The sequence below is a fragment of the Callospermophilus lateralis genome, chromosome X, assembly GCF_048772815.1.
Source record: "Callospermophilus lateralis isolate mCalLat2 chromosome X, mCalLat2.hap1, whole genome shotgun sequence".
Lineage (NCBI taxonomy): Eukaryota > Metazoa > Chordata > Mammalia > Rodentia > Sciuridae > Callospermophilus > Callospermophilus lateralis.
In genome coordinates, this window is record NC_135325.1 from 95,481,792 (window position 1) to 95,507,165 (window position 25,374).

At 33.7% G+C, this 25,374-nt stretch overlaps 1 protein-coding gene across 1 annotated transcript in view; it reads left to right on the plus strand.

The window, feature by feature from the left end:
• Wdr44 (WD repeat domain 44) overlaps window positions 1-25,374 on the plus strand; it is an 89,127-nt gene that overhangs the window by 32,455 nt on the left and 31,298 nt on the right. Inside the window, exons 3-12 of the mRNA XM_077106379.1 lie at window positions 3,580-3,654; window positions 8,407-9,040; window positions 9,763-9,893; window positions 10,901-10,996; window positions 12,726-12,862; window positions 13,508-13,591; window positions 18,310-18,416; window positions 19,139-19,290; window positions 21,000-21,138; window positions 22,707-22,771. Coding sequence (XP_076962494.1) covers window positions 3,580-3,654; window positions 8,407-9,040; window positions 9,763-9,893; window positions 10,901-10,996; window positions 12,726-12,862; window positions 13,508-13,591; window positions 18,310-18,416; window positions 19,139-19,290; window positions 21,000-21,138; window positions 22,707-22,771 — 1,620 coding nt within the window. The remainder of the gene's footprint in view (window positions 1-3,579; window positions 3,655-8,406; window positions 9,041-9,762; window positions 9,894-10,900; window positions 10,997-12,725; window positions 12,863-13,507; window positions 13,592-18,309; window positions 18,417-19,138; window positions 19,291-20,999; window positions 21,139-22,706; window positions 22,772-25,374) is intronic.

Here is a 25,374-nt window from a genome sequence, read left to right on the forward strand (position 1 = left end):
CCTCCATCTTCCATCCCTACCTCCCAGTATCCATATCCAGAGGCAGTTTCTCTTTATTCTTTTAGGTTTTGAAAGCCACTTAGCTCTAAGTTATATTTAGGTTATAACAAATAATTTGGGAAATTAATTTTATCCTAGTAATTACTTATTATCCTTTACTCGAATAAAATTAGATAGCAGTTATACATATTTAGTAAATAAATATAAAGTTGAATATTGTTCCTTTTTTATGTTTTTATGTTGAAATAATTGTAGATTCCCAGGAAGCTACACAGATAGTACAGAGAGGTCCTGTGTATTCTTCATCCAGTTTCTCCAGTGATTATATCTTAATTATAGTAGAATATCAAAACCAAGAATTTAACATTAGAATAATGTGAGTGCATAGTTCTCTATCAATTTATCACATGTGTGTCTAGGTAACCACCACCAAAGCCAAGATACAGAATTTGGAGTATTCCTTGTGCTACTCTTTTAGAGTCACACCCACCACCTCCCCAATATCATCCCTAAATCTGTTTTACATCTCTTTAATTGTGTCATTTTGAGAGTATTTTATAAATTAAATCATATAGGATTGTTGTTTTGAGGTCAACTGAAAGGATTGAAATTCATCAAAGTTGTTGCATATATCAACAGTTCCTTTTTATTGCTAAATAATAGTCTATGCTATGGATATACTGAGAATATTCAGTATATATTATGTATGATAATTTATCAGTTGATATCTTTTTCTTTTTTTAGTACCCAGGAGTGAACCCAGGGGCATTTAACCACTGAGCCACATCCCCAGCCCTTTTTTTATATTTTATTTAGAGACACAGTCTTGCTGAGTTAGATAGGGCCTCACTAAGTTGCTGAGGCTGGCTTTGAACTTGGGGTCCTCCTGCCTCGGCCTCCCAAGCTGCCTGGATTATAGATACACACCACTGCACCAGTGTCTGTTGATATCTTAAGCAATACAAAGAAAGGTTTCATAAGAGTCCTGATTTTTGGTCATTGTATAGTCTTATAGAAGAGACATATTCAAAGAGACAGTATATGAGATCTTGATGTTTGTAGACTAGATGCTGAGTGCTAAAAGAAGGTTTCAGGGAGAAGGTAAAACTTGGGCTTTGAAAATTGGGGACATAGAGAACAATTGGGAAAGCACTGTATGGCAGTTTACTATGAGTCCCTTTCTTTCAGAGTTCAAAGTTCAAGATGTTTTTTTAAAGCCAAATAAAATGCAAGTCTAATCACTGCTTGTCCATTTTGGTCTGTGTAAGAATGTTAATCTGTGATCTTTGTAAGTACTTTATTAAAGCAAATTAAATTGAGGCCCAGGAATTATTAACATGTATTTTTGCTTAGCTTGACATAGACAAAATATCTACAGAATTTTGTTATAAATGCCTCTCATTTTCCTAGTAATGAACAGTTATTGGAGGATAATTGGATTGATAAACCTAATTGGTAGAATGGTTGATGGTGTTTCTCTAATGTGCCTAATGGCTCTTATAACGATGATCTCCTTTCAAGTTATCATCTTGTCAAGGTTATTTTACTAATTTGTTTTGATTAGATTTTCTTTAGTTGAAACCAGGAATCAAAAATATATAACCTTAACATGTGTATTAACTGAAAAACAGCATGCATTATTCAACATTCATAGGGCAAATGACTACTTAGTGCCAGGCACTATTATAGGTACTGGGGAAATAGTAATGAACAAAACAAATCAGGTCCCTGTTTTTTATGGACCTAACATTCTAGTGGGACAGAGACAAAAAACAAGCAGGTAAAAAAAATGTCATTTCAGGTGGTGATAAGTCATTTTAAGATGATCATTGAAGGCCTTTCTGATAAAATTACACTTGAATCACCAACTTTGTGGCAAGGAATGACCCAGTTGGCCAGAGTGTAATTGAGAGGGAAATAGGAGAGGGATATCAGAAGTATAGGGATTGCTGGGCATGATAGCACATGCCTGTAATCCCAGCATGTCTGGAGGCTGAGGCAGGAGGATCACAAGTTCATAGCTAGCCTCAGCAACTTGATGATGCACTAAGCAACTTAGCAAGACCGTGTTTCAAAGTAAAAAATAAAACAGTCTGGGGATGTAGCTCAGTGGTAAAGAGACCCTGAGTTTAATCCTTTATGCCAAAAAAGAAAAAGATAGAAGATATCTAAAGGGACATGTCATTTTAGGCTCTCATTAGCAGTGGTGGAGTTTGGATTTTACCTAGTACCTAAGATTCCATGATTTTGTTTTTTCTACAAGAGTTTGTATAAGATTAGTAATATTCCCCAAATGCTGGGTAGGATTTCAGTGAAACAACTTCTCAGATTAAGGTTATTGAAGTCCTTTGGAAATTTCACTTCCTCATTAAATCCATAATAGTAATCTCTGAGGCAGTTTTATCATGGAGTCTATCATGATCATATCCTGGTATTTATGTAAGTACCACCTTAATACTTATGTAAAACCTTATAGGCAACCTTTATGTGCCTTGAGTGACTTATCTGTCAAAAATGATTATATAGTGACATTCTAACATGCTCTGGGATGTACACCCAAGAATTATGCAATGCTTTCTCAGTATTCAATAGTAGCATTCAAATTGCTATACTTCTGCTGGATGCATTGGTATACTCTTGTAATCCCAGTGGCTCAGGAGGCTGAAGCAAGAGGATTGTGAGTTCAAAGCCAGCCTCAGCAACTTTGTGAGGAACTAAGCAATTCGGTGAGACCTTGTCTTTAAATAAAATACAAAATAGGTCTGGGTATGTGGCTCAGTGGTTGCGTGCCCTGGATTCAATCCCTAGTACCCCCCCCAAAAAAAACTGCTATACTTCTGTAGTTATAAAAATAACAAGATGGAAAAGAACATTATGTTAAAATTTGCAACTATATAATTGTCTCATTTTGCCCTGATTTTTTTTTCTAGCAGAAATGAAGATCCATTTGTACCTTCTCTAACCTCCCAAATATATATATATATGTACGTATGTGTATATAAATGTATACGTAGATATATATGTATTTTTGGTGGGTTTAATATTTTTCATCTGTTACTATTCTGGGGGCTTCATTTAACTTCTGGTCGAGTCTTGATTCCTTTTATAAAGCATGTAGACTTTTTTTAAAAAAAATGTTCTCTGAATGTGTTTTTCTGTATTATATGCTTTTGTATTAATGTCTATTTATGGAGCCATATCTTGGGAACAATAATTCTGATTCAACCCTTTGCTTAAATCTTTAATCATTTTCAGGTACAAAGGTACTTACACATTCTTATTTTATTATTATTAATCTTCAGTTACAGTTTTTTAATGTTAAAGAGTTTGGCAGGATTTCACATTTAAATGTAAATATTCTATTATGTTAGATAAATAGAAAATTGCAGATTATCAGCCTTCTTATTCAATTCACATTGGCATGAAATCTATAGGCATCTATCAGTATATAGACATCTAAACCATTTGTGGATCTTAGATTTATTAATGCTGTATTTTCTCATTTGAACCCTTTTTAAGCAGATTTTTTTAAAAAAAGAAGTCATCATTTGGTCTCTATTTGTTTTCTTTTTAAAACAGGAAACAGAGAACACTGCACACAAAGTTGGAAATGAGTCCCCTGTACAAGAATTGAAACAAGATGTGTCTAAAAAGGTTGGAAAGATATGTCAATATTAGTATATAGCAGACATTATATTTACATGGTATATTTAAAACAGAAAATTTCCTACTTTTTTAGTGTAGTACACTATTCAGAAATTATATCTCGAATCCATTGAATTTGTAATTGAAGGCACAGGACTTTTTATAGGTCATTTTTACATTCTAACTAATTGATAATTATCCTTAAAATAGTATTTTATAAAACATTTTTATTTTTTCTACTTATACTTTATTAGAATAATCTGTAACTCCTCTTGAAATTGCCACTGGGCATTACAGGTATTGAAAAACTCAGTGCATCAAATTCTGATGTCTTTAGGAATCAGTTCTTATTCTGATAATATCTTTGATACTGTTTAAAGAATCAGTGCTGTGAGGCTCCAGAAACTGGTTTCTTAGAAGAGACAGAGCACAAGATAAATATTTTTAGAATGGACAGTTTTAAATATCAGGATAAAACTCACAGAAAGACTGGATGTGTGTGTTTATTCATTTCTACAAGTTCTGAGTTTTTTCCCGTGTCCTAGGCACTGTTATAACATGTGAGTTTTTGAAAGCCAACAAAATGACACATTTACTGTTTCTTTAGTAGTAGCTGTATTAACTTTGGGGGCTGGATAATTCATTGTGTTAGAGGGAAGGGGAAACTGTTGTATGTATTGTAGGATTATTCTACCTACTGGGATGCCAGTAGCATCCACACCCCTACCACCTAGTCATGACAACCCAAAATGTCTCCAAGAATCACCAAATATGTGGGGAAATGCATATGGTAAAATCACCCCTAGTGTGGATTATTTTCCCCTTACAGAATTTACAAATTTAGTGGACACATAGTTTAATGTTGGTCATACTTTTTCCTTTAAAAGAAAAAATAATCCCTTTTGGAAGAAAATAATCCGGCTACCTTACAAGTCCTGTGTTAAAACAATTAACAATTAAATGATGGTGTGCATACCGGGCTTCTTTCTTTTGGAAGAAGTAGTAGTATTGTGTACCAGCATACAAAATAGGGATTTAGGGGCTGAGTTGTAGCTCAGTGGTAGCATGCTTGCCTAGCATGTGTGAAATACCGTGTTCAATTCTCAGCACAGCATATAAATAAATAAAATAAATGTCCAACAACTAATATTAAAAAAAAAACAGAGATGTAACGATTTTTTAAAGAATTTTTCATAGTTCTACACTGTAACATATCAGTTGTCAGGATTCCCTTCTGGTTCTCATGACTTGCATATTTTTATATACTTGATTGTAGTGTAGATAGAATTTTATATTCTGTTTTACTCTTATCATATTTTAATTTTTCTCATATTTCTACCCCATTTCAATACTGAGTCTTTACTTGATGTATCAGTTTCCATCAAATGTATTACAATGTATCTAGCCACTTTTGAAATGATTGTTGAAACTTTAAATGTTTATATTTTTTTGCTATAGCTTTTCTTTCCCTTTTTGAGAGTATTTTCTTAGTTACCCATTTGTAATTTATCCTATCTATAGTTAGTAGCCAAGAAAAAGGTGACTTTATTGATAATTTAGGAGCTGAAAAAGTAGTGAGGGACTGGGGATATAGCTCAGTTGGTAGAGTGCTTGCCTCATATGCCCAAGGCCCAGGGTTCAATCCCCAGCATCATCAAAAAAAAAAAAAAGTATTGAGAAAACACCATGAGACAGTAGAGTGAAGCTTAAGACTTGAGGTGTAACTTTTTTTAAGTTCTACACTTTTTAATGATATGTAGAACATTTATGATAAAGATTATGGGCTAGACCCTGGACCAAGACCCTGAGAATAGCTTCCAGTTTTGTAGGGGATATTTGATAAACATAAAGCTAAATGTAATAAACATTCAAATAAATTTGCAAGATAGTATAAGAACTCAAAGAAGACTTTACTTCCTACTTGCTGGTAGAAATGGAGAAGACTTCATGGAGAAAGTAGTATCTAAACTGGTTCTTAATGAATGGGTAAGATTTAGGAAGGCAGAGATGAGAGAGGAAAGACATTACCAAAGGCATGGAGATGGGGAATGTGAAGAATGTTTGACTATTAGTCTAGTTAGGGCCAGGTTATGGAAATGCCTTTTATCATACTAAGTATCTGGGGTTTATTTTATAACCACTAGGAAATCAGTGAGCTTTTTATAGCAAAACACTGCTTTATGTTGCTCTTGTTGCTTTGTGTTGGTCATGGTTTTTCATTGTTCTCTCCTTTCCCTTTTCATTACCTCCTACAATCTAGGGTGAGGCAATATATATATATATATATATATATATATATATATATATATGTATGTATGTATGTATGTATGTATGTATAATGAGCCTGAAAACATGGGCCTTACTCTCCAGTAACAAATTATGTAGTGTGGAGAAAATGAATATGCAGAATGCCCATATGCTCCCTGTATTTGTATTATTGTTCATACTGTAATGACCAGCAAGAACAATTAAAGTTTAGAAGAGAGGGGGAGAGAGATTGTTCTCAGGGGGTTAGGGAAAACATGATTTTCAAACTCCTTTTGACCCCTCTTATGTCAAGTGCCTTTACATTATGTACAATGATTATTTATAAACCCATATACTCATCTTGTGCTCACTATGGCCACTTGCATGCCCCTCAGCAAATAATCTTGTTTCATGTTACATGTAGACATGAGAGGCTAAGAAGCCTGAATCTATTTCTTTCTATCATCTCTCACTTCCCTCCCCAGCAAACTTGTTTTAATCTCTTACCTCTTCTTTTTTTTTTTTTTCTTTGTTTGCGAGGCAGTGCTGGGGATTGAACCCAGGGCTTTGTGCATGTGAAGCTAACACTCTGCCAACTGAGCTATATCCCCAGCCATCTTACCTCTTCTTAATGTCGTTCATCACTGATCATTTAGGTATTTTTTATTTGTTTGTTTTGTTTTCTGGCACAGGGGATTGAACCCAGGGCACTTAACCACTGAACCACATCCCCAGCCCTTTTTATTTTTTTTTATTTCAAGACAGGGTCTTGCTGAGCCTGACTTTGAACTTGTGATCCTCCTTCCTCAGACTCCTAAACCGCTGGGATTACAGGCATGCACCACCACTCTAAGCCCATTTAGTATTTTTTTTTTCCCCATCCAGAGTAGTGTGGTATATTTTAAAGAACACTTGCTTTTTAAGAAAGACCTGGATTTCAATTTGGTCTTTGTAGCTAGCTAGCTATGGGACATGGTACAAAATTCTTCATGCCTTTACCTCAGATGCCTGCCTTTGTAGAGGGAAGATAATCCAGCCACCTTACAAGACCTGTGTTAAAATAATTAACAATTAAATGATGGTGTGCATACCGGGTATAGTACACAGTAGGGCTTCTTTCTTCTCCAGAACTTTGCTCAGTTATCTTCATTTCAAGGCTCCTTCCCTTCAGTTTATAAAAGTGCTAGGTCACTTTCTGGCAGTCTGTTCCAATTATAGCCAAGCCTTTTTTTTTCCTTCCCTCCCTCCCTCCCTCCCTTCCTTCCTTCCTTCCTTCCTCTCCTCCTCCTCCTTTTTTTTTTTTTTTTGGTGTGTGTGTGTGCACGCACACGCGCACATGTAGTGCTGGAGATCAAAACCCAGGGCCTCATGCATCAAGCGTTTTGAGAAAAGAAACCATACCAGCTGTGTATGTCTTTACTTCTTGTTCAACCTTAGACCTGTTGTAATCTGAGTTTTGTTATCACTAAGGTCCTTACCGCCTAATTGACAAATGAGGTAGACCCTAGTTAATATTCCTCTGGCAAAAGTAGTGAGGGAATTTCTAGAATTAAAAAATTGAAGATTGAGGGAAAAAAACTGATATAAGGAATGTGTTGATATTAAAGATGAATATTATCAAGTAGTAGTAATATCCAATTCATGTTAGCATGACTGGCTATGTTCAACCAGATGAGGATGGTTCTGTGACACACTCCATTTACTTGCTGAATTCAAAGAATTGAGAAATCAAAAGTTATTTCATGATTGAGTGTGGTAGAAAAATAGTGGGTTAGGAGATTTAATGTGTTAGTAATCATAAGACTAGGTAGAAATGTTGGTAGAAGACAGACTTTCTATATTTTTCAGCTACAGATAAGAATGTGGCAGGGTGAGGCAAGATGGGATGGGTGTTTGAACTCTTTTCATAGACCTGCCATCAGTTTGAATAGTGGAATATTGGGTATAGTTTGTTTAAGAACTTTAATCTCCCTGCATCTGCTGGCTTTTCTAACATAGGCTCAAGTTTAGACCTAAATAAGTTGAATTCTTGTCCTGGGTGGGTTTTTATTTTCATGCTTTTGTTAAAAAAAAAAAAAAAAACTCAAACCCAGCAGGCAGTTATTGCAACTAATTTGACACAACTATGACCTTATGAGTCTTAATATAAATTTAGGCTTGAACTTTATTTTACAGGTTTGATTGAACGTTTGTTACTATATGCAAACACAGATTCTCTGTTATAATGTTAAAGAGTGTAGATTCTAGAACCCAAATACCTGGGTTTACACCAGCTTAATAACTTATTAGCTCTGACCTTGGGCAAATCACTTGATCCCCATATGCCTTAGTTCCCTCATTTGTACATTGATCACAGTAGGAACATAATCTCATAAGGTTGTTGTAAAGATTGAAATTTATAAAGTGATAAGAACATTGCCTTATACGAACTAAGTACTATATAAATTATTAGCTATTAATATGTTTTTATAAATAGCTTCATATTTCAAAAAATGCTTTTTAACCTTTCATTAGATAATTGAAAGTATTATTGAGGAAAGTCAGAAAGTACATCTTGAAGATGACTCTTTGGATCCCAATGGAAAAGGACTCTCTGATCAGGCTACTGCCAGTCCTGTTGTATCTGGAACAGATCTTAGTAATGTACCTGGACTGTTAGGCATAGATCAAGTACTACAGGAAGATTCCACAAAGGCAGAGAGTCAGAATGCATTTGAGGAAATTGAATTAGAATCAAAACAATGTTTTCCATCTGATGATACCTGTGAGAAGTCAGTAGACAAAACCATAAAATTAAATGAAATAAGTTCAACTGAGCAACAGAATGTGCCTGAAATGGAAATAGAAGTATTGAACAAGGAAGCAATGGAAGTAAAACAAAGTGATGTTGTAGATCCTGCATCCTCAAACTCTTCATCTACTAAAGATTTTGCTGCTGTGGAAGAAGTGGCTCCCGCCAAACCCCCAAGGCACCTTACTCCAGAACCTGATATAGTAGCTAGTACAAAGAAGCCTGTTCCAGCACGCCCACCCCCTCCAACTAATTTCCCACCTCCTAGACCCCCACCTCCATCTCGACCTGCTCCACCACCAAGAAAAAAGAAAAGTGAATTGGAATTTGAGGCTCTAAAAACACCGGATCTAGATGGCAAGTATTAATTGAAAAGTAACTGTTTTAATGGGGAGAATTGGGAGTTGAAACTGTTTAACTTTCTGCTTTTGCTTCAGTTCATGATTTTTAAAACCAGTAAAACCACACTAATGACCACATTACAAAAATTATTTATTTATTACTAGATAAAAAATGAAAATTTTTCATTGGTGATGTTACTATTATTGAACATTTCATCTAACCTCAAACTTTCACATCTATTACCAGCTGAGAAATAATGTGTCATGGTGAAGTGAACATGGGATATAGAAACTTAAGGTCTAAATTTGAATACTTCACTCCTTACTGTATGAACTGAATAATCTTGAGGAAGTTAAATAACTTGGTTGAACCATGGTTTCTTCATATAAAAAATGAGAGTAATAAAACAACTTTCCTCATAAGCTTGTTTTAGGAACCAAATAAGTGCCGGGCGCAGTGACACATGCCTGTAATCCCAGTGGCTTGGGAGGTTGAGGCAGGAGGATCAAAAGTTCAAAGCCAACCTCAGCAACTTAGTGAGGCCCTAAGCAACTTAGTGAGACTGTGTCTCAAAATAAAAATTAAAAAGGTCTGGGGATGTGGCTCAGTGGTTAAGCACCCCAGGGTTCATTTCTCAGTACTGAAAAAAAAAAGGAATCAAATAAAAGTTAAAGCACTTTTAAGATATGTGTAAGGGCCTATATAAATGTTAGTTGTTGTTATTTTTATCGTTGCAGTACCCAAAGAGAATATTACGTCTGATTCTCTCCTAACTACAACAATGACTTCTGAAAGTACAGTCAGGGATTCTCAGCCTTCTCTTGATTTGGCAAGTGCTACCAGTGGAGATAAAATAGTTACTGCCCAGGTTGGTGAATTAGTGTTATATTTGATATAGGCATTATCAGACTTTCTGCAATTGGATAATTTGTTAATTATAAAATCCTCTTTCTCCTCCAAGCCAAATAATTTCTTGTCCCCCAAACCTAGCCCCCTTATTTCCCTTATGTAGCTCTGTTACTAACTAGCTGGGTGAGCCTAGTAAGTTATTTGGCATCTGAGTCTCAGATGCCCCATTGATAAAATAGAAAAAAGATAAATGAAGTATGGCAGGTAGTAGGTATTCAAAACATGACAAATGCTTATTATTGATTACAACTATACTCTTCATTTACCTAAATAATATTGATCAAAATCAGTGGACTTTTATAATTTCCTAATCATAAAAATCTTTTGTACTAGGCAGTGGGCTATACAAAAGACTAAATAACATGAATTTTGCCACAGCCAAATTCTGAGACTCAGGGTTACCTGTGTTTTAGTGGAGGCGGGGCAGAGTAGCAGACTGAGAGGTCTAACACTGTAGTCTTGTTAAAACCTTAAAGAAGAGGTCAGCAGCAGTTTATTTTGTAGGCCAAACATGATCATTACATGTTTTTTTCTTTTAAGCCAAAAATGGTCTTTACATTTTTAAAGAGTTGTTAGAGAAACTGTATGTGAACAAAAAGTCTTAAAATATTTACTATCTTATCTTTACAGAACTCCTGCCTTGGAGTTATCCACATACAGCCTGATTAGTAGCAATTTTAGTAGAGAGCTGCTTTTGGGTCAGATTCAAATAGAACATCTACTCATTTTAAGACAAGTAAATTAACAAATATATATTTTTATATCATGGGCAGCAATAGTTTTGGTATCTAATGTTTTTCATCATTCAGGGAACAATAAAGGACTGAAATGGAGTATACCATTTAAAGTTTCAGTAGACTCCAATGACTGGATTATAGAATTCTTTAGAACTATGTATAATAATGAATAATTGAATTTATAGATACTGACTCAGTCTACTTTCTGTTTATAAAATTATAATTTCAGGAAAATGGAAAAGCACCTGATGGGCAGACAATAGCAGGTGAAGTGATGGGCCCTCAGAGACCTAGATCCAACTCTGGGAGAGAGCTTACTGATGAGGTAGAATTCGGTTCTCTTTTTTTTCCCATTAAGAATATAAAATATAAAAATCATAACAAGAAAATAAGAACATTCTGTAAATGGATGATCCTGATAGTTGCCCACCAGTATGAATGTACTTCATGTTATTATAGGTCACCACAGTTAGACTTTTTTTTATTGACATTTAACCTTTGTACATATTTATGAGGTACAGTATGATTTATACATGTTTATAATGTGTACATGTACCAGAGTGGTTAGCATTTCCATCCTTTCAGACATTTATCATTTCTGCATTGAAAACCTTTGGACTCTTCTAGTTATTTTAAAATATAGAATAAATGACTGGGGCTGGAGTTGTGGCTCAACGTTAGAGTATTCACCTAGCACATGCGAGGCACTGGGTTCAATCCACAGTACAAGTAAAAAATAAATAAATAAAATAAAGGGATATGTCCAACTACAACTAAAATACATTTTAAAAAAGAATAAATGACTGTTAGTCCACAAAGTTATATTGAAAAACAATGAAAATTGAAGATTATCTTAAATTTTTTTTTTTTTTTGGTGTGCTGGATCTTGCATCCCCTGACTGAAACTTGATCTTTTACGCAGTTAAATAGTAGAATAAACATGTTCAAAGTAGGATCTATATTTTATAAAAAGCAAGTTTATAGATACATGTTTTATACAAACATAAAGTAGTTTTTATCATTTGAATGGTTTTTACCATTAAAACTTTGTATACATCTATTGCCCAATTTATTCAACAGTCTTGAAGCAAAATATTTTTTAGAACAACACATTTTTTAAAATTATGATACTTTGGAAAATAGTTTAGCAGTTCCTTGAAATGTTAAACATGATGTTGCCATGACCCAGTAATTCCATTCCTATACATATACCTAAGCAAAAGTAAAGTATGTCCACACAAAAATATACACAGATGTACATAGTAGCATTGTTCATAACTGAAAAAAAATAGAAAGAACCCAAATGTATATCACTAATGAGTGGATAATGAAATATAGTATATCCATACAATGGTGTGTTTTTTAATAATTAAAAGGAATGAAATGCTGATACATGCTACATTGGTGGACCTTGTAAACAGCCTGCTAAATAAAAGAATCCAGCCACAAAAGGCTACATATCATATAATTGGATTTATGTGAAATGTCTGGAATGGGTAAATCCACAGAGACAAAATCTAGATCAGTAATTTCCAAGGGCAGGAAAGAAAGGGAAATGAGGTGTGACTGCTAATGGGTAGGAAATTTTCTTTTGGGGTGATGAAAATATTCTAGCTTAGTGGCAATGGTAGCACAACTCTGTGAACATTTCTTTTTTTTTTTTTCTTTTTTGTACTGGGGATTGAACACAGGAGCACTCTTATCACTGAACTGCATCCTTAGCCTTTTCATTTTTTATTTTGAAACAAGGTCTCACCAAGTTGCCTTGGGCAGCCTCAAACTTTTTAGTCCTCCTGCCTTAGCCTCCTGTGTAGCTGGGATTACAGGCATGTGCCACCACATCCAACTAACTCTGTGAATATTCTATAAGCCATTGAATTATATGCTTTAAAGGAGTGTATTTTGTGGTATGTGAATTATATATTAATAAAAATGTTTAAAAATTATTGTGCATAGTATTGAATGTATCTAGAAAGTTCTTAAATTTTTGAGGACTTTATAGATTCAAAAAGATAATTAAATTGTAGGTCATCTTGGTGTTATTTTAACCTCAGGAAATTTTAGCCAGTGTAATGATTAAGAACCTAGATACTGGAGAAGAAATACCTTTAAGTCTTGCTGAAGAGAAGCTGCCAACAGGTATTAATCCTCTCACTCTACACATCATGAGAAGGACAAAAGAATATGTAAGGTATGACCTAATGTTGTTATTTATCATTTATAATATTCAAACTGGAAATAAAATGGACTGTGTGTATATATTTTATTTCCAGTTTAAATATGTTATTATATATATTCCTTAACTTTGTTCTTTTTTATGACTATATAGTTACTTGGAGAAAATTGTATAAATCTTAAATTGCATAGTTTTTAGTTTCTCTTAAGATAACTTATACTAGAGACAATACAAAAACATTGAGGCTTAAAGGCTATATGGGATAAATACTTGGTCTTCTGAAACCTTGCTTTAAGGATGATAAATTTTATAATAGCTTATTGTTTTGGTAGGGCTGGGAAATATCTTTAGAGTGAGGCGATTGACTTTACTATATAATATATGTAGATCTTAGGAACAATTTCTAGAAAAGCAAGAACTTTTTATTAAATATAATATATGATGTACCTGTCGAGTTGGAAGGAATATATCCACAAGTTATTTTTAACATTTTTGTGCAGTGTCCAGTTAAAAAAAAACTTTATTTATAATAAGTTTCTTAGGAGTTACTAAATGGCATTCAGTTTTTATTCTGATAGCTGATTATATAGTAAGTATAAAGAGATTTTTGAGAAATGAAAGAGAAGTGGTTTCTTTTACAATGACTTCTCCTTCTTATAGTAATGATGCAGCACAGTCAGATGATGAAGAAAAGTTACAATCTCAGCCAACAGATACTGATGGTGGAAGGTTAAAACAGAAAACGTGAGTTAAAAGTATAACCCTTTTCTTTATTTCAAGCATTTCTTAGAAAAAATATGAGAACTGCTATATTCTTTTAAATATACACTCTATCCAGCTTAGTATGTCCACCTACCACCACTACTCCCTGCTCCCAGCTGATTGATTATGATGAGTTCCTTAAGGTTGTAGTGGTCAGTTTTAAAGTACCTGACGTAGATAAAATGACCAATAAGTTTTGTATCATCCCTGTATTCTTTTTCTGGTGGTAAGTACCAGAAGTATTAGAAGAAAAACATGATTGTCCTTGAATTTGTCTTTCCCCATTCTCTTAATCTCTTTAAATCCTATTAATCTTTCTAAATCCGACTTTGTGAGATTTTTCCTTGCTGCTCCAGTTCATAGCAAATATCTTTTTTCTCAATTTCAGTAATACCTAGAATTCATATAACTTACTTTTCCCCTTTATCATATATTATCTTAAACTCTTTTCTGATTTAAAAAGCAAAACAAGTACATGTTAAACAACTAAGCCATATATTGCAAAAAGATTGTGTTCATACCATCCTGTTGAGATGTCTCGCACAGTAATGGGCATATGGATTGTGCTTGATTATACACAGGTCCTTTAATTGGCAATAATTTTATTTAAAGTCCAAAGTTAATTCTCTACCTGAGTCTAATTTTTTTCTAGTGTATAACAAAGAAAACATTAAGAATTTTTTTAAAAGATGTACTTAAAAGGTATATATATAGTATCACCTCAGATATCTGATACTTGGCTGTCTAGCAATGGCAGCTATCAGGAACCTAAGAATTAGGAATTTTCAGGAGACAGATAAACATCCAAGAAAATATTGTGTTGTCCATGCACTAAAGCTTGTTTTTCTGAGAGAAAAGCTCCTCAGGTTTATGCAAAGCAATTATACTATGTTTCATAAATCATTTTTTAAAATCTGTTCATTTAGTGTTCAATGAGCTCACAGCAAAACAGAAGCAATAAAACTGTGACAACATGTAAGTTGACACAAAAGAATATCAGGTAATCTGATTGTAAGGCAATGATAAGAAAATTTATAAAAGAACTCATACATAGCACAACTGTCCTTAGAGTAGTACTTTTCAACATCTCCTCATGCCACAACACATAAATTTATTAATAGTTGCACTGAATACTGGTTAAAACTGATGAGGCAGCTGATGGCCAGAAGAGACTGGCCCAGAGTTCTGGCTTCCCTTGACCATGTTCATTGGCCTTGAAGTCCAAAGGAAAACCAATAGTATGACCAAACTGCAACCTGTTGGAAAGGCTCTATGTGTATTAAAGAATAGTAAAAATGGTAATAGTGGGACTACACATCAAGGAAGGAGCCAGGAATGGTGGCATACACCTGTAATCCCAGTGGCTTGGGAGGCTGAAGCAGGAGGATCATGGATTCAAAGACAGTCTCAACAACTTAGTGAGACCCTGACTCAAAATAAAATATAAAAAAGAGTGAGGGATGTAACTCAGTGTTTAAGTGCCCCTGGGTTCAATTCCAGGTACCAAGAAAAAGAGAGAGAGAAAAAAAACTTAACTGAACATTACATGCCATTTTAAGAATGCATGAAATTATATGTTTTAGAAATATTCTCATCTGAAACGGTTAAAATATTTTCTTGTCTTTTAAAGTAGTAAACCTATTGTCGTCCAGAGAATATAACTTTAGGGTTAGAGGTAGTGGAGACTTTATATTGGTTTTAGAAGTGGTTTGTCTTCTGTTTTGTCTGGTTATCAAAAGTAATAATAGAAATGCATAAAATAGAAAATGAAAGTTTCTTATAATCTCACCCCCAGAAATAATCAATGCAATAGTTTAGTGTATTCTCCGCAGAATTTTTTTTCTCACAATATTGCGATTTATATTGTGCTTAATAGTTTAACTTGTTTTTTTAAAATCTAATATATTATAAATATCTTTATATCGGTACCAGTAATAAACATATTGCAATCTTTCTATGAGCCAGGCCTGGGAGTTTAGTGCTGGGTATACATCAGTTAAGACAGTCTCCATTCTCATAAAATTTCAAGTTAAATGGAAGAGACAGATGTAAACATGAAATTACACAGATAAATCTAACTAGGTATGTACTAATGGTTAGAAAACTGAGGCTGGGGGGAATGCCGTGGGAGTATGTAATAGGAAAACTGGTCCTAAAGTCAAGGAAGGTCTTTGTGAGAGAGAATTATTTGATCTGAGGCCTAAAAGGTGAATAGGAATTATCCAGGAGAAGACTCTTCTAGGTTGAAACAACCACAAGTACAGAGGTTTTGAAGTGACTGGGAGGTTGGAACATTTAATGAACTGAGGTTTGGGCACTGGGCAAGGGGGTACATGCCTGTAATCACAGCAGCTCAGGAGGCTTAGGCAGGAGGATCACAAGTTCAAAGCCAGCCTCAGCAACTTACTGAGACCGTGTCTCAAAATTAAAAAAAAATAAAAATTAAATGGTCTGGGGATGTGGCTCAATGAGTCATTAAGCACCCCTGGGTTCAATCCCTGGTACCAAAAAAAGAAGAAAGAACTGAGGTTTACCTCATTCATTTATTATATGCCATACCAACACTTATATCCATTCCCCTGTTGATTAAAATTTATTTTTGTATCTTACTTATTCTAAAAACCGTGACAGTGAACATCTTTTTTTAAAACCAGTAACATATAGGCATTTATTATCATTATTAAGTGTTATATACTATACATAATTGTATATTCTGTACTTCATTTCCCACATTTTTTTATTGGTGCAGTTATAATTGTATATAATGGTAGAATTTGTAGTTACATAATTGTACATGTACATAATATAACAATATAGTTTGACCAATATCATTCCCCAGTATTCCCCCCTCCCTACTGCCTCCCCTGCTCCCTTTCCTCTATTCTACTCATCTTCCTTTGTTTTTCATAAGATTGAATGTCTCGTGTGTGTGTGTGTGTGTGTGTGTGTGTGTGTGTGTATTTGTGCATGAGTTATCAACTCTTTTTATTTTTTTTTAAATTTAATACATTATAGCTATATATAATAATAGGGTTCATTTTGACATATTCATAAATGCATGTTACATAGTTTTTTCTATTTTAATCTCTAGTACTACTCCTCCCACCCCCACTCCCTTATCCCCTTCCTATACTCTCTTGGACTTCCTTCTATTTACTTTTTTTTTTTTTGGTTCCAGGGATTGAATGCAAGGGCACTCAAACACTGAGCCACATCCCCAGCCCTATTTATTTATTTATTGATTGAGACAGGTTCTCACTAAGTTGCTTAGGTCCTCTCTAAACTGCTGAGGCTATCTTTGAACTTGTGATCCTCCTCCTGACCTCCTGGGATTACAGGTGTGCACCACCACAACTGGCTTACTCATATATTTTTAATTGATACATTATAGTTATATATAAACTTGGGATGCGTTGTGGTATATTCATATGAATATAGCATAAGTTGGTCAATTTCTTTACCCAGTTCTTCCCCTTTCCCTTCCCTCCTTCCTTCCCCTGGTTCTGCCCTTTCTGATGTACTGATCTCCCTTCTGTTTTTGTTGTTTTTTGTTTGCTTGTTTGTTTTGGGTACCAGGGATTGAACTCAGGGTCACTCGACCACTGAGCCACATCCCCAGCCCTATTTTGTATTTTACTTAGAGACAGGGTCTCACTGAGTTGCTTAGTACCTCACCATTCCTAAGACTGGCTCTGAACTTGCAATCCTCCTGTTTTAGCCTCCTGAGCCTCTGGGATTACAGGCGTGAGCCACCATGCTCAACTTTTTGTTCATTTTGGTTTTTTGTTTTGTTTGTTTGTGGTGCTGGCTATTAGAACCCAGGGCCTTGTGCATGAAAGGAAAGCACTCTACCAACTGAGATATATCCCCAGCCCTTCCTTCTGATTTTGTAAGGCACCTTTTTCCCCTTTTTTCTCTTTAGTTTCCTCAAAAAGTTAGCTATTTTTAAAAATAGGACCATTAATACCATACATTTCCATGGATTGGTAAAAATTACCCTTGATTTGTAAATTATTTTGCTTTAAATATTATGTAGTGTGATTTGTTTCTTAATATGTGAAATTTGAAACTTAGACTATGGAAAAAGAAATAATTATATTCTCTTTGAAGAAGCTTAAAATAAATACTTGTGTTAACATTGTGTTTTAGAGTACCTACCAGGAAAGCTTAGTCTAATTTTATATGCACATACCTAGACTGAAAGAGAATGGGCAAAGGACCACCTTAGGCTACTAAAGCATTCTATTTTATAAGTAAATATCTCTTTACCCTTTCTTTTTATTGGTAAAATATGTTTTAAAGGACTACTTTCTAAGCAGTCTTCTCAAAGTGATTCTCTCTACATCTTCATGGCTTCACCCCAGACTCCAGATCACATTATCTATGTGTGGGGCATGAATACCTGGATTTTAAATATTCCCTTCCCCACCCAACACCTGCTAATCAATTATTCACCATAGAAAGCTGATACCCTTGAATATATGATACTATAAATTAGGCAAAACTGCCTATATTTCCTTGGTAGTAGTATATTGACTAGAATATATTTATTCCAAGGAACATGAAAACTCAAACACCTACTATTTATGTGAAAATTCATTTCAAAGTAATGTACCAGTCACAGTTAATGTGTTTATCTATGAATTGTTAAACTTTAACAATTAGTTGAGTTAATAAATATATTTTATATTTTTGTTAAGGACTCAACTAAAGAAGTTCCTTGGAAAATCAGTAAAGAGAGCAAAGCATCTTGCTGAGGAATATGGTGAACGTGCTATAAATAAAGTTAAAAGTGTAAGAGATGAAGGTAAATAATACAAGATATTTCAACTGAGTGTTCATTAAATTGGTAATCATCTCATCTTAGCCTATAGTTTATAAGGAACACTATTTTATTGAATGTATTAAACCTTTATTGCTAATATCTTAGTTGTATTTCAGTAAATAATGAGTTACTATATCACTTAATTTTTTATAAGTGCAAAGGTAAATGCATTTATATAATTATTATGTCTACATTTGGTGATTATGACAACCTGGAAAGGTTGATTATTCAGTAATCAGTTGTAACTTAATTTTGTAAGGTTATTTAGTTTTTATAAATATTTTCAAAATTTATTACATTTTCTAAATTTGCACAGATCTTAACCTCCTGTGCCTTTGCCATTATTACTTCATTTTTTAATTTAATAAACACTTATATTGTAATTATTCTGTGCCAGTTTCTAAGCACTTTTATTTGTGTTCATCCATTTAATACCATAAAAAACCCTATGAGATAAATACCATCATTATTCCCATTTCATAGTTGAAAGAAGTGAGAGGCATAGAAAGTTCACATAGACAATAAATAACAGAATTGGATTTGAACCCAGATAACCTGGAACTAAGATTTCATGTTCTTCACCAATGTTATATAGGAATAGCTAAATTTTTTTCTCTATTTAATGAATTTTCTTGATAAGCAGTAGTATGAAAGTAGCTATATGTATATTAGCTAGTAATGGCTTCTGTTGCTTTTCTCTTTAGTGTTTCATACTGATCAAGATGATCCTTCATCAAGTGATGATGAAGGGATGCCATATACAAGACCAGTTAAATTCAAAGCTGCACATGGTTTCAAAGGACCTTATGATTTTGATCAGATCAAAGTGGTACAAGATCTTAGTGGAGAACATATGGTAACCAACCTTTTCATTTTTCAGTATTGCTACTGTTTTTGTTAAGAGAAATACTTTGGCTTTATAAAATTGATCTCTAGTTATTAATATGCATGCACACACATACGTACTTTTGCTAGCCTGACTCAAGAAAAGTACATTTATATTAGTGTGATATAATGAATAAGTGATACAGAGTCTATCTCTGAATTACAGGTCGAGAGGTATTGAATATGTAAACTCTAAGCTTCTATCCTTAATAAAACTATGCCAAGGTATCAAACTTTAAAGCAGTTAAATTAGAGTATGATTTGTCACTATGAAAAATTTAAGATATTTCCCAATATATTTTAAATAATTTTAATAAATATTTTAGAAGCCCAATATATGTTTTAAAGTGAGACACTCAGTTAAAACAAGGAAGAAAGTAGAAGTTTACATTCCATCAGAATTCAAGTATATCAACAAAGATCAAAGTACACCAATAGCATTACAGTTATCTTTGAAAATCTAGGAACACAAAGAACACAGCGATAGAGCTCAGAGATGGATAAGTGATGCTGTGTTCTTGATCAGGGAATCTATTTAGAATTTAAATCTAAAAGTTGGCTTAACTAGAAGGAAGCAACCATAAACAACAGATGGCAGCCAGATTGGAACTTAAATTTAGGTGTTTATAATCTGCACATAAAATGTTTGAGTTGATTAAAGTACCTAACCTGATGAATTTTCTTGTACTATTTTAACTTCCTTGTTATTTGCCATTTTAAATAAAATCCCATTGTAGTAGACTCCAAATGACAAGTGTTTATTGCTCTTGAACTTCATAGAAATGAATGTTATTGCAGTAAATGAGCTTTTGCTTCTAACTTGGGTAATCTTTTTGATACATCTAGATGGGCATTATAGAATTGTTGTCATAGTATTTGCCTCTTCCAATTTAAGGATTCATATTCTTTAGCCCACCCCACCCCCATATGTTAAAGAACCTTGTTTCTAGGGAAAAAAAGCAGGATGAGACCACACTATTCCAATATTTCTTCCTAAGTACCCAATGCCATGAGATTTGTGGCCAAGTGGGCTTTATTTTTCCTCAGCCCTGGTTAGGGAGGCTGTTTGGAAGAGAGAGCTCTCTCTTCCCACTTCATGTTCAGCTAGGCGACAAAGATCCCAAACTAGGGCTTGTACTTTCTAAGATATCTGGCTACCTCAGAATGCTTATTTTCATTAATATGTGGATAGAGTTTGGGGTACTGAACTTGTAAATTATGGGAAACTACAACTATCTTACCCACCTTTTCTCTGAAGGTCTCCCTTTGTGGTATTATAGCACCATTGGACTTTTGACTGTGAAGGTCATTATTAATGTGAGCATTATCTTTCTTAAAAAATATTTTTAGTTGGGACTGGGGTTGTGGCTCAGCGGTAGAGTGCTCACCTAGCACATGTGAGACACTGGGTTCGATCCTCAGCACCACATAAAAAAGTAAATTAATTAAATAAAGGTATTGTGTCCAATTTTAGTTGTAGATAAACACAATACCTTTTTATTTGTTTGTTTGTTTATTTGTTTATGTGGTGTTGAGGATTACACCCAATGCTTCACACGTGCTAGGCAAGCTCTCTACCACAGCCCCAGCCCATGAACATTATCTAAGATATGAATAATTTGGCATCATTTTAAACTTTGACTTTCAAAATACAACCTGAAACTTCTTTTGTTTTCACAGGGAGCTGTTTGGACCATGAAATTTTCTCACTGTGGCCGGTTACTTGCCTCAGCTGGACAAGACAATGTAGTGAGAATATGGGCTTTAAAAAATGCTTTTGATTATTTCAACAATATGCGAATGAAATACAATACTGAAGGTATCTTTCATTTATTTAAAAATCTACAGAAATCTGGAATTTTTACATTTTAGGTACAGTACAGGTTGAGCATATTGAGCATCCCTAATCCCAAACTCCAAAATCCAGAATGCTCTCTACACTTGTTGAACACTGGCATCATGCTCAACAAATTTTTAATTTTAGAGCATTTCAGGTTTCAGATTTTTAGATTGGGGATGCTAAACTGATAAAGTATATGCAGATATTCCACAATCTGAAGAACTCCAGAATCTGATAAGGGATATGCAGTCTACAATGCCCTCCTTATCTGTCTGTCATTTGGTTACTTAAAAATAAGACAGAAGTCAGCAGCTAAAAGCCTCTAAAGCCAAATGAAAAGAACTATCACAAAGCTTTTGATTTATTCCTTGTCAAGCATCAACCATTGAGAACAAAGCTATTTGATTCCCCATGGCAACCTTCAAATTTATCCTAGGTTTAAGGAAGGAAAGATCTCATTAAACTGTAAAAAGAATGAAAGTAGTATGTACACCTTAAATGTAAAGAATGATTAAGGAAATAGCCATGAAAATTAGGCCCAAATTGTCAATATATCAAGGAGTATATGAAAAAATGTGAAGTGGAAAAGAAAACCCTCAGAATATTATGTATACAAACACCTATGTTTACATATAGATAGATAGCTACTCACCTATGTAAAAATGTTTGTCTTGTGGTAAGTTATCAGGAAATGTAAAATTGATGTAAATAGGGGCTTTTCATTTATGGGATTCTTTTCTTATTATTTAGCAGCATAATACATTTTCTCCATAAACCTCTCCCTCCCAGTCACCTAAGGCTGAGAATAGGGAAAGGAGAATAGAGGTAGCCATTGATGAGAATATAGAGTACATTCAAAGCATCAATTTAAGGAATATAGAAATCTAGAGAGATTTTTTAACCTGGCAAGCTAGGACTCATGTTTTTTAGAAAACACTTTCGAATTTATTTGCATTATATTGTAATATATATAATTGAAGGTAATGATGAGTTTAGCAAGAAATTAAGCTGTTTTTACAATATAGTGAGGTTTTTTTAGTATTAGTTGTTTATCATTTCTTTAATTGCCCTTCCTAAAGCAAAAAGACTATTTCAGTGGCCCTTGAGACAGAGACATAGCTACAGTCTTGACCCTTCCTTGCCCCTTTCTTGTTCCTCCTGCTATTTGTTATAATTAATAAGAATGTATTCACTATGAATACTTGGAACTTGCAAGTTCCAAGCCAGCCTATACTTTCTGAAAATAGAAAGGACTGAGGATGTAGCTCAGTAGTAAAGTACCCCTGGGTTCAATTCCCAGTACCAAAAAGAAAAAAAAAAAAAAAATATATATATATATATATATATATATATATATATATATATATATGCATGCTTTTGGCACTTATATATATAGTAGGGTAATACTTACTTGTATAAAAAGCTTATTTTTCCAGAATATATCCTATGATTTATTAGGCATTACTGTGTTATTATTTATGATTATATTTTGTTTGGGTGGATATGTGTACATATATGCCTTTTTACAATTATTATGCTGTTTTTAGGACGTGTGTCCCCGTCACCTTCTCAGGAAAGTCTAAATTCATCAAAATCTGATACAGATACAGGGGTATGTTCATTGTTTTATGGTTACTATTGTGAAATCTATGATTTGTTTGCAATAAAGTACCTTTTGTTAATCAGAAATTACAGTTGTTTGAAGACACTTAAAGTATTATATAGAATTTATAGCAAGATTTTCTCATTCTTGAGAATATTCTAAAAAATCTGTTGTTTATATAAATATATTCATACCCTATCCATTAGTAAGTATCCTTAACTCTTAGTTGGGAAATTTTATATTTTCATAACCTCTGTCTCTTTTTTTTTTATTTTAAACCATCTTTATTTTATTATTTTTCTACACTTTTAATTGGTGCATTATAGTTATAAATAATGACAGAATTTGTGGTTACATATTCATATATGCATATAATATAACAATATAATTTGCTAAATATCACTCCCTAGCACTTCCCCTTTTCCTCCCTATCTCCCACCCCCTGTTTCCTTTCCTCTACTGATCTCCCTTTAATTTTCATGAGATCTACCCCCACCTTTCTTTTTCCATTTTCCTCTCTAGATTCCACATATAAGAGAAAACATATGACCCTTGACATTCTGAATTTGGCTTATTTTGCTTAACATAATGGCGTCTAGTTCCATCCATTTTCCTTCAAGTGACATAAGTTCATGTTTCTTAATAAAGTTCATTTGTGTATATATGCCATATTTTTTTATCCATTCATTTGTTCATGAACACCTAGACTCATTCCATAGATTGTCTATTGTGAATTGTACTGCTATAAACGTGTATGCATATATCACTATAGTATGATGATTTTAATTCTTCAGGATAAATACCAAGATATGGTATAGGTGAATGGTATGGTAGTTGCCTAGTCTTTTCAGGAACCTCCATCCAGATTTCCTTAGTGGTTGGACTAATTATGTAGGCACTCATACCTATAAACTTCCTTCTTAGAACTGCCTTCCTAATGTCCCAAAGGTTATGGTATGTTATATCACTATTCTCATTTGAGTCTAAGAATTTTTAAATTTCTCCCTTGATTTCTCCTATCACCCATTCGTCTTTCAGAATTGTATCTTTTAATCTCCATGTGTTTACATAGTTTCTTTAGTGTTTTGTTTGTTGATTTTTGAATTTCATTCCTAAGATGCAAGGGATTATATCAAAAATGTTTTTTTTTATTTGCTAAAAGTTGCTCTGTGGCCTAAAATATGGTCTATTTTGGAGAAAATTCCATGAGCCACTGGGAAGAAAATGTATTCAGCTGTTGTTGAATGAAATATTCTATAGGCGTCTGTTAAAATCATTTGGTTTATAATAATTTTCAGGTCAAAATAGTCTTTACTGAATCTGGATGATCTATCTAATGGTGAGAGAGGTGTGTTGAAATCACCTAGTATTATTTTACTGATATCTGAGGTTTCAATTTGAGTGGTATCTCCTTTATGTGAATTGGTTATACTAATGGTTAGGCATAAATATTTATTATTATTATATCTTCTTGTTGAATTATTCCTTTTACCAGTATGAAGTGAACTTCTTTGTCAGAAGTGACAAAGAATTTTGTCAAATTTTGGTTTCAAATAGGAGACCTACTCCTGCTTATTTTCAGGCTCCATTCACATAGTATATCAATCTCTTTCCTTTCATTTTCAGCCTGTGGCTATATTTGCCTGTAAGGTGCATCTTTTGCAAATAACATGTAGTTGGGTCTTGCTTTTTAATCCATTCTGCCAGCCTATTACATTAAGTAAGTTCTATAATGATGGTTTAGTAGTCGTAAATTCTTTTAGTTTCTACTTATTTTGGAAGGTTTTTATTTCCTTTTCAATTTTGAAGGTTAGCTTTACTGGATATAGAGTTTGCACAGGGAAATTGGAAATTATTCTGATTGGCTTGCCTCTAAATGTGACCTGACATTTTTCTCCTGAGGCCTTTAAAATTCTATCCTTGTTCTGTATTCGAGGGATTTTAATTATAATGTTTTTGTGGAGAGGTTCTTTTTATCTTGTCTGGATATCTATTTCATTCTCAAGGTTTAGAAAATTTTCTGTTGTTATTCCCTAAAAAGGTTATCCATTCCATTAGCCTGTATCCCACAACTCTCCTCAGTTCCGATGATTCTTAAATTTGGTTCGTTTATGTTATCCCAGAGTTCTTGTATATTCTGATCATTGTTACTTATTTTCTTTAATGCTGAGTGTTCAAGGCTGGTGATTTTGTCTTCCATTTCTGAGATCCTGTCTTCATCATGGCCTACTCTATTAGAGATACTTTCAACTGAATATTTTATTTGATTTATTGTGACTTTCATTTACAATATTTGTTTTGTTTTGTTTTTCAATGTGTCTATCTTCATATTGAATTTCTCATTCATATCCTGAATTGACTTCCTTAATTCATTCAGTTGTCTTACTATGTTCTCTGGGAATTCTTTGATCATCTTTATAATCATTCTTTCAAATTCTTTATCTGATATTTCATCCACTTCAGTATCTTTGGGGTCAGTTGCTGTTGAATAATGAAATTTACGTGTCATGTTACCTTTTTTTTCCATATTTCTTGTATTCCTATGTTGGATTTTATGCATCTCTTAGAAAGGATTTCTCTTCCACTCTTATGTGGTTCTTTTTAGGGTACAA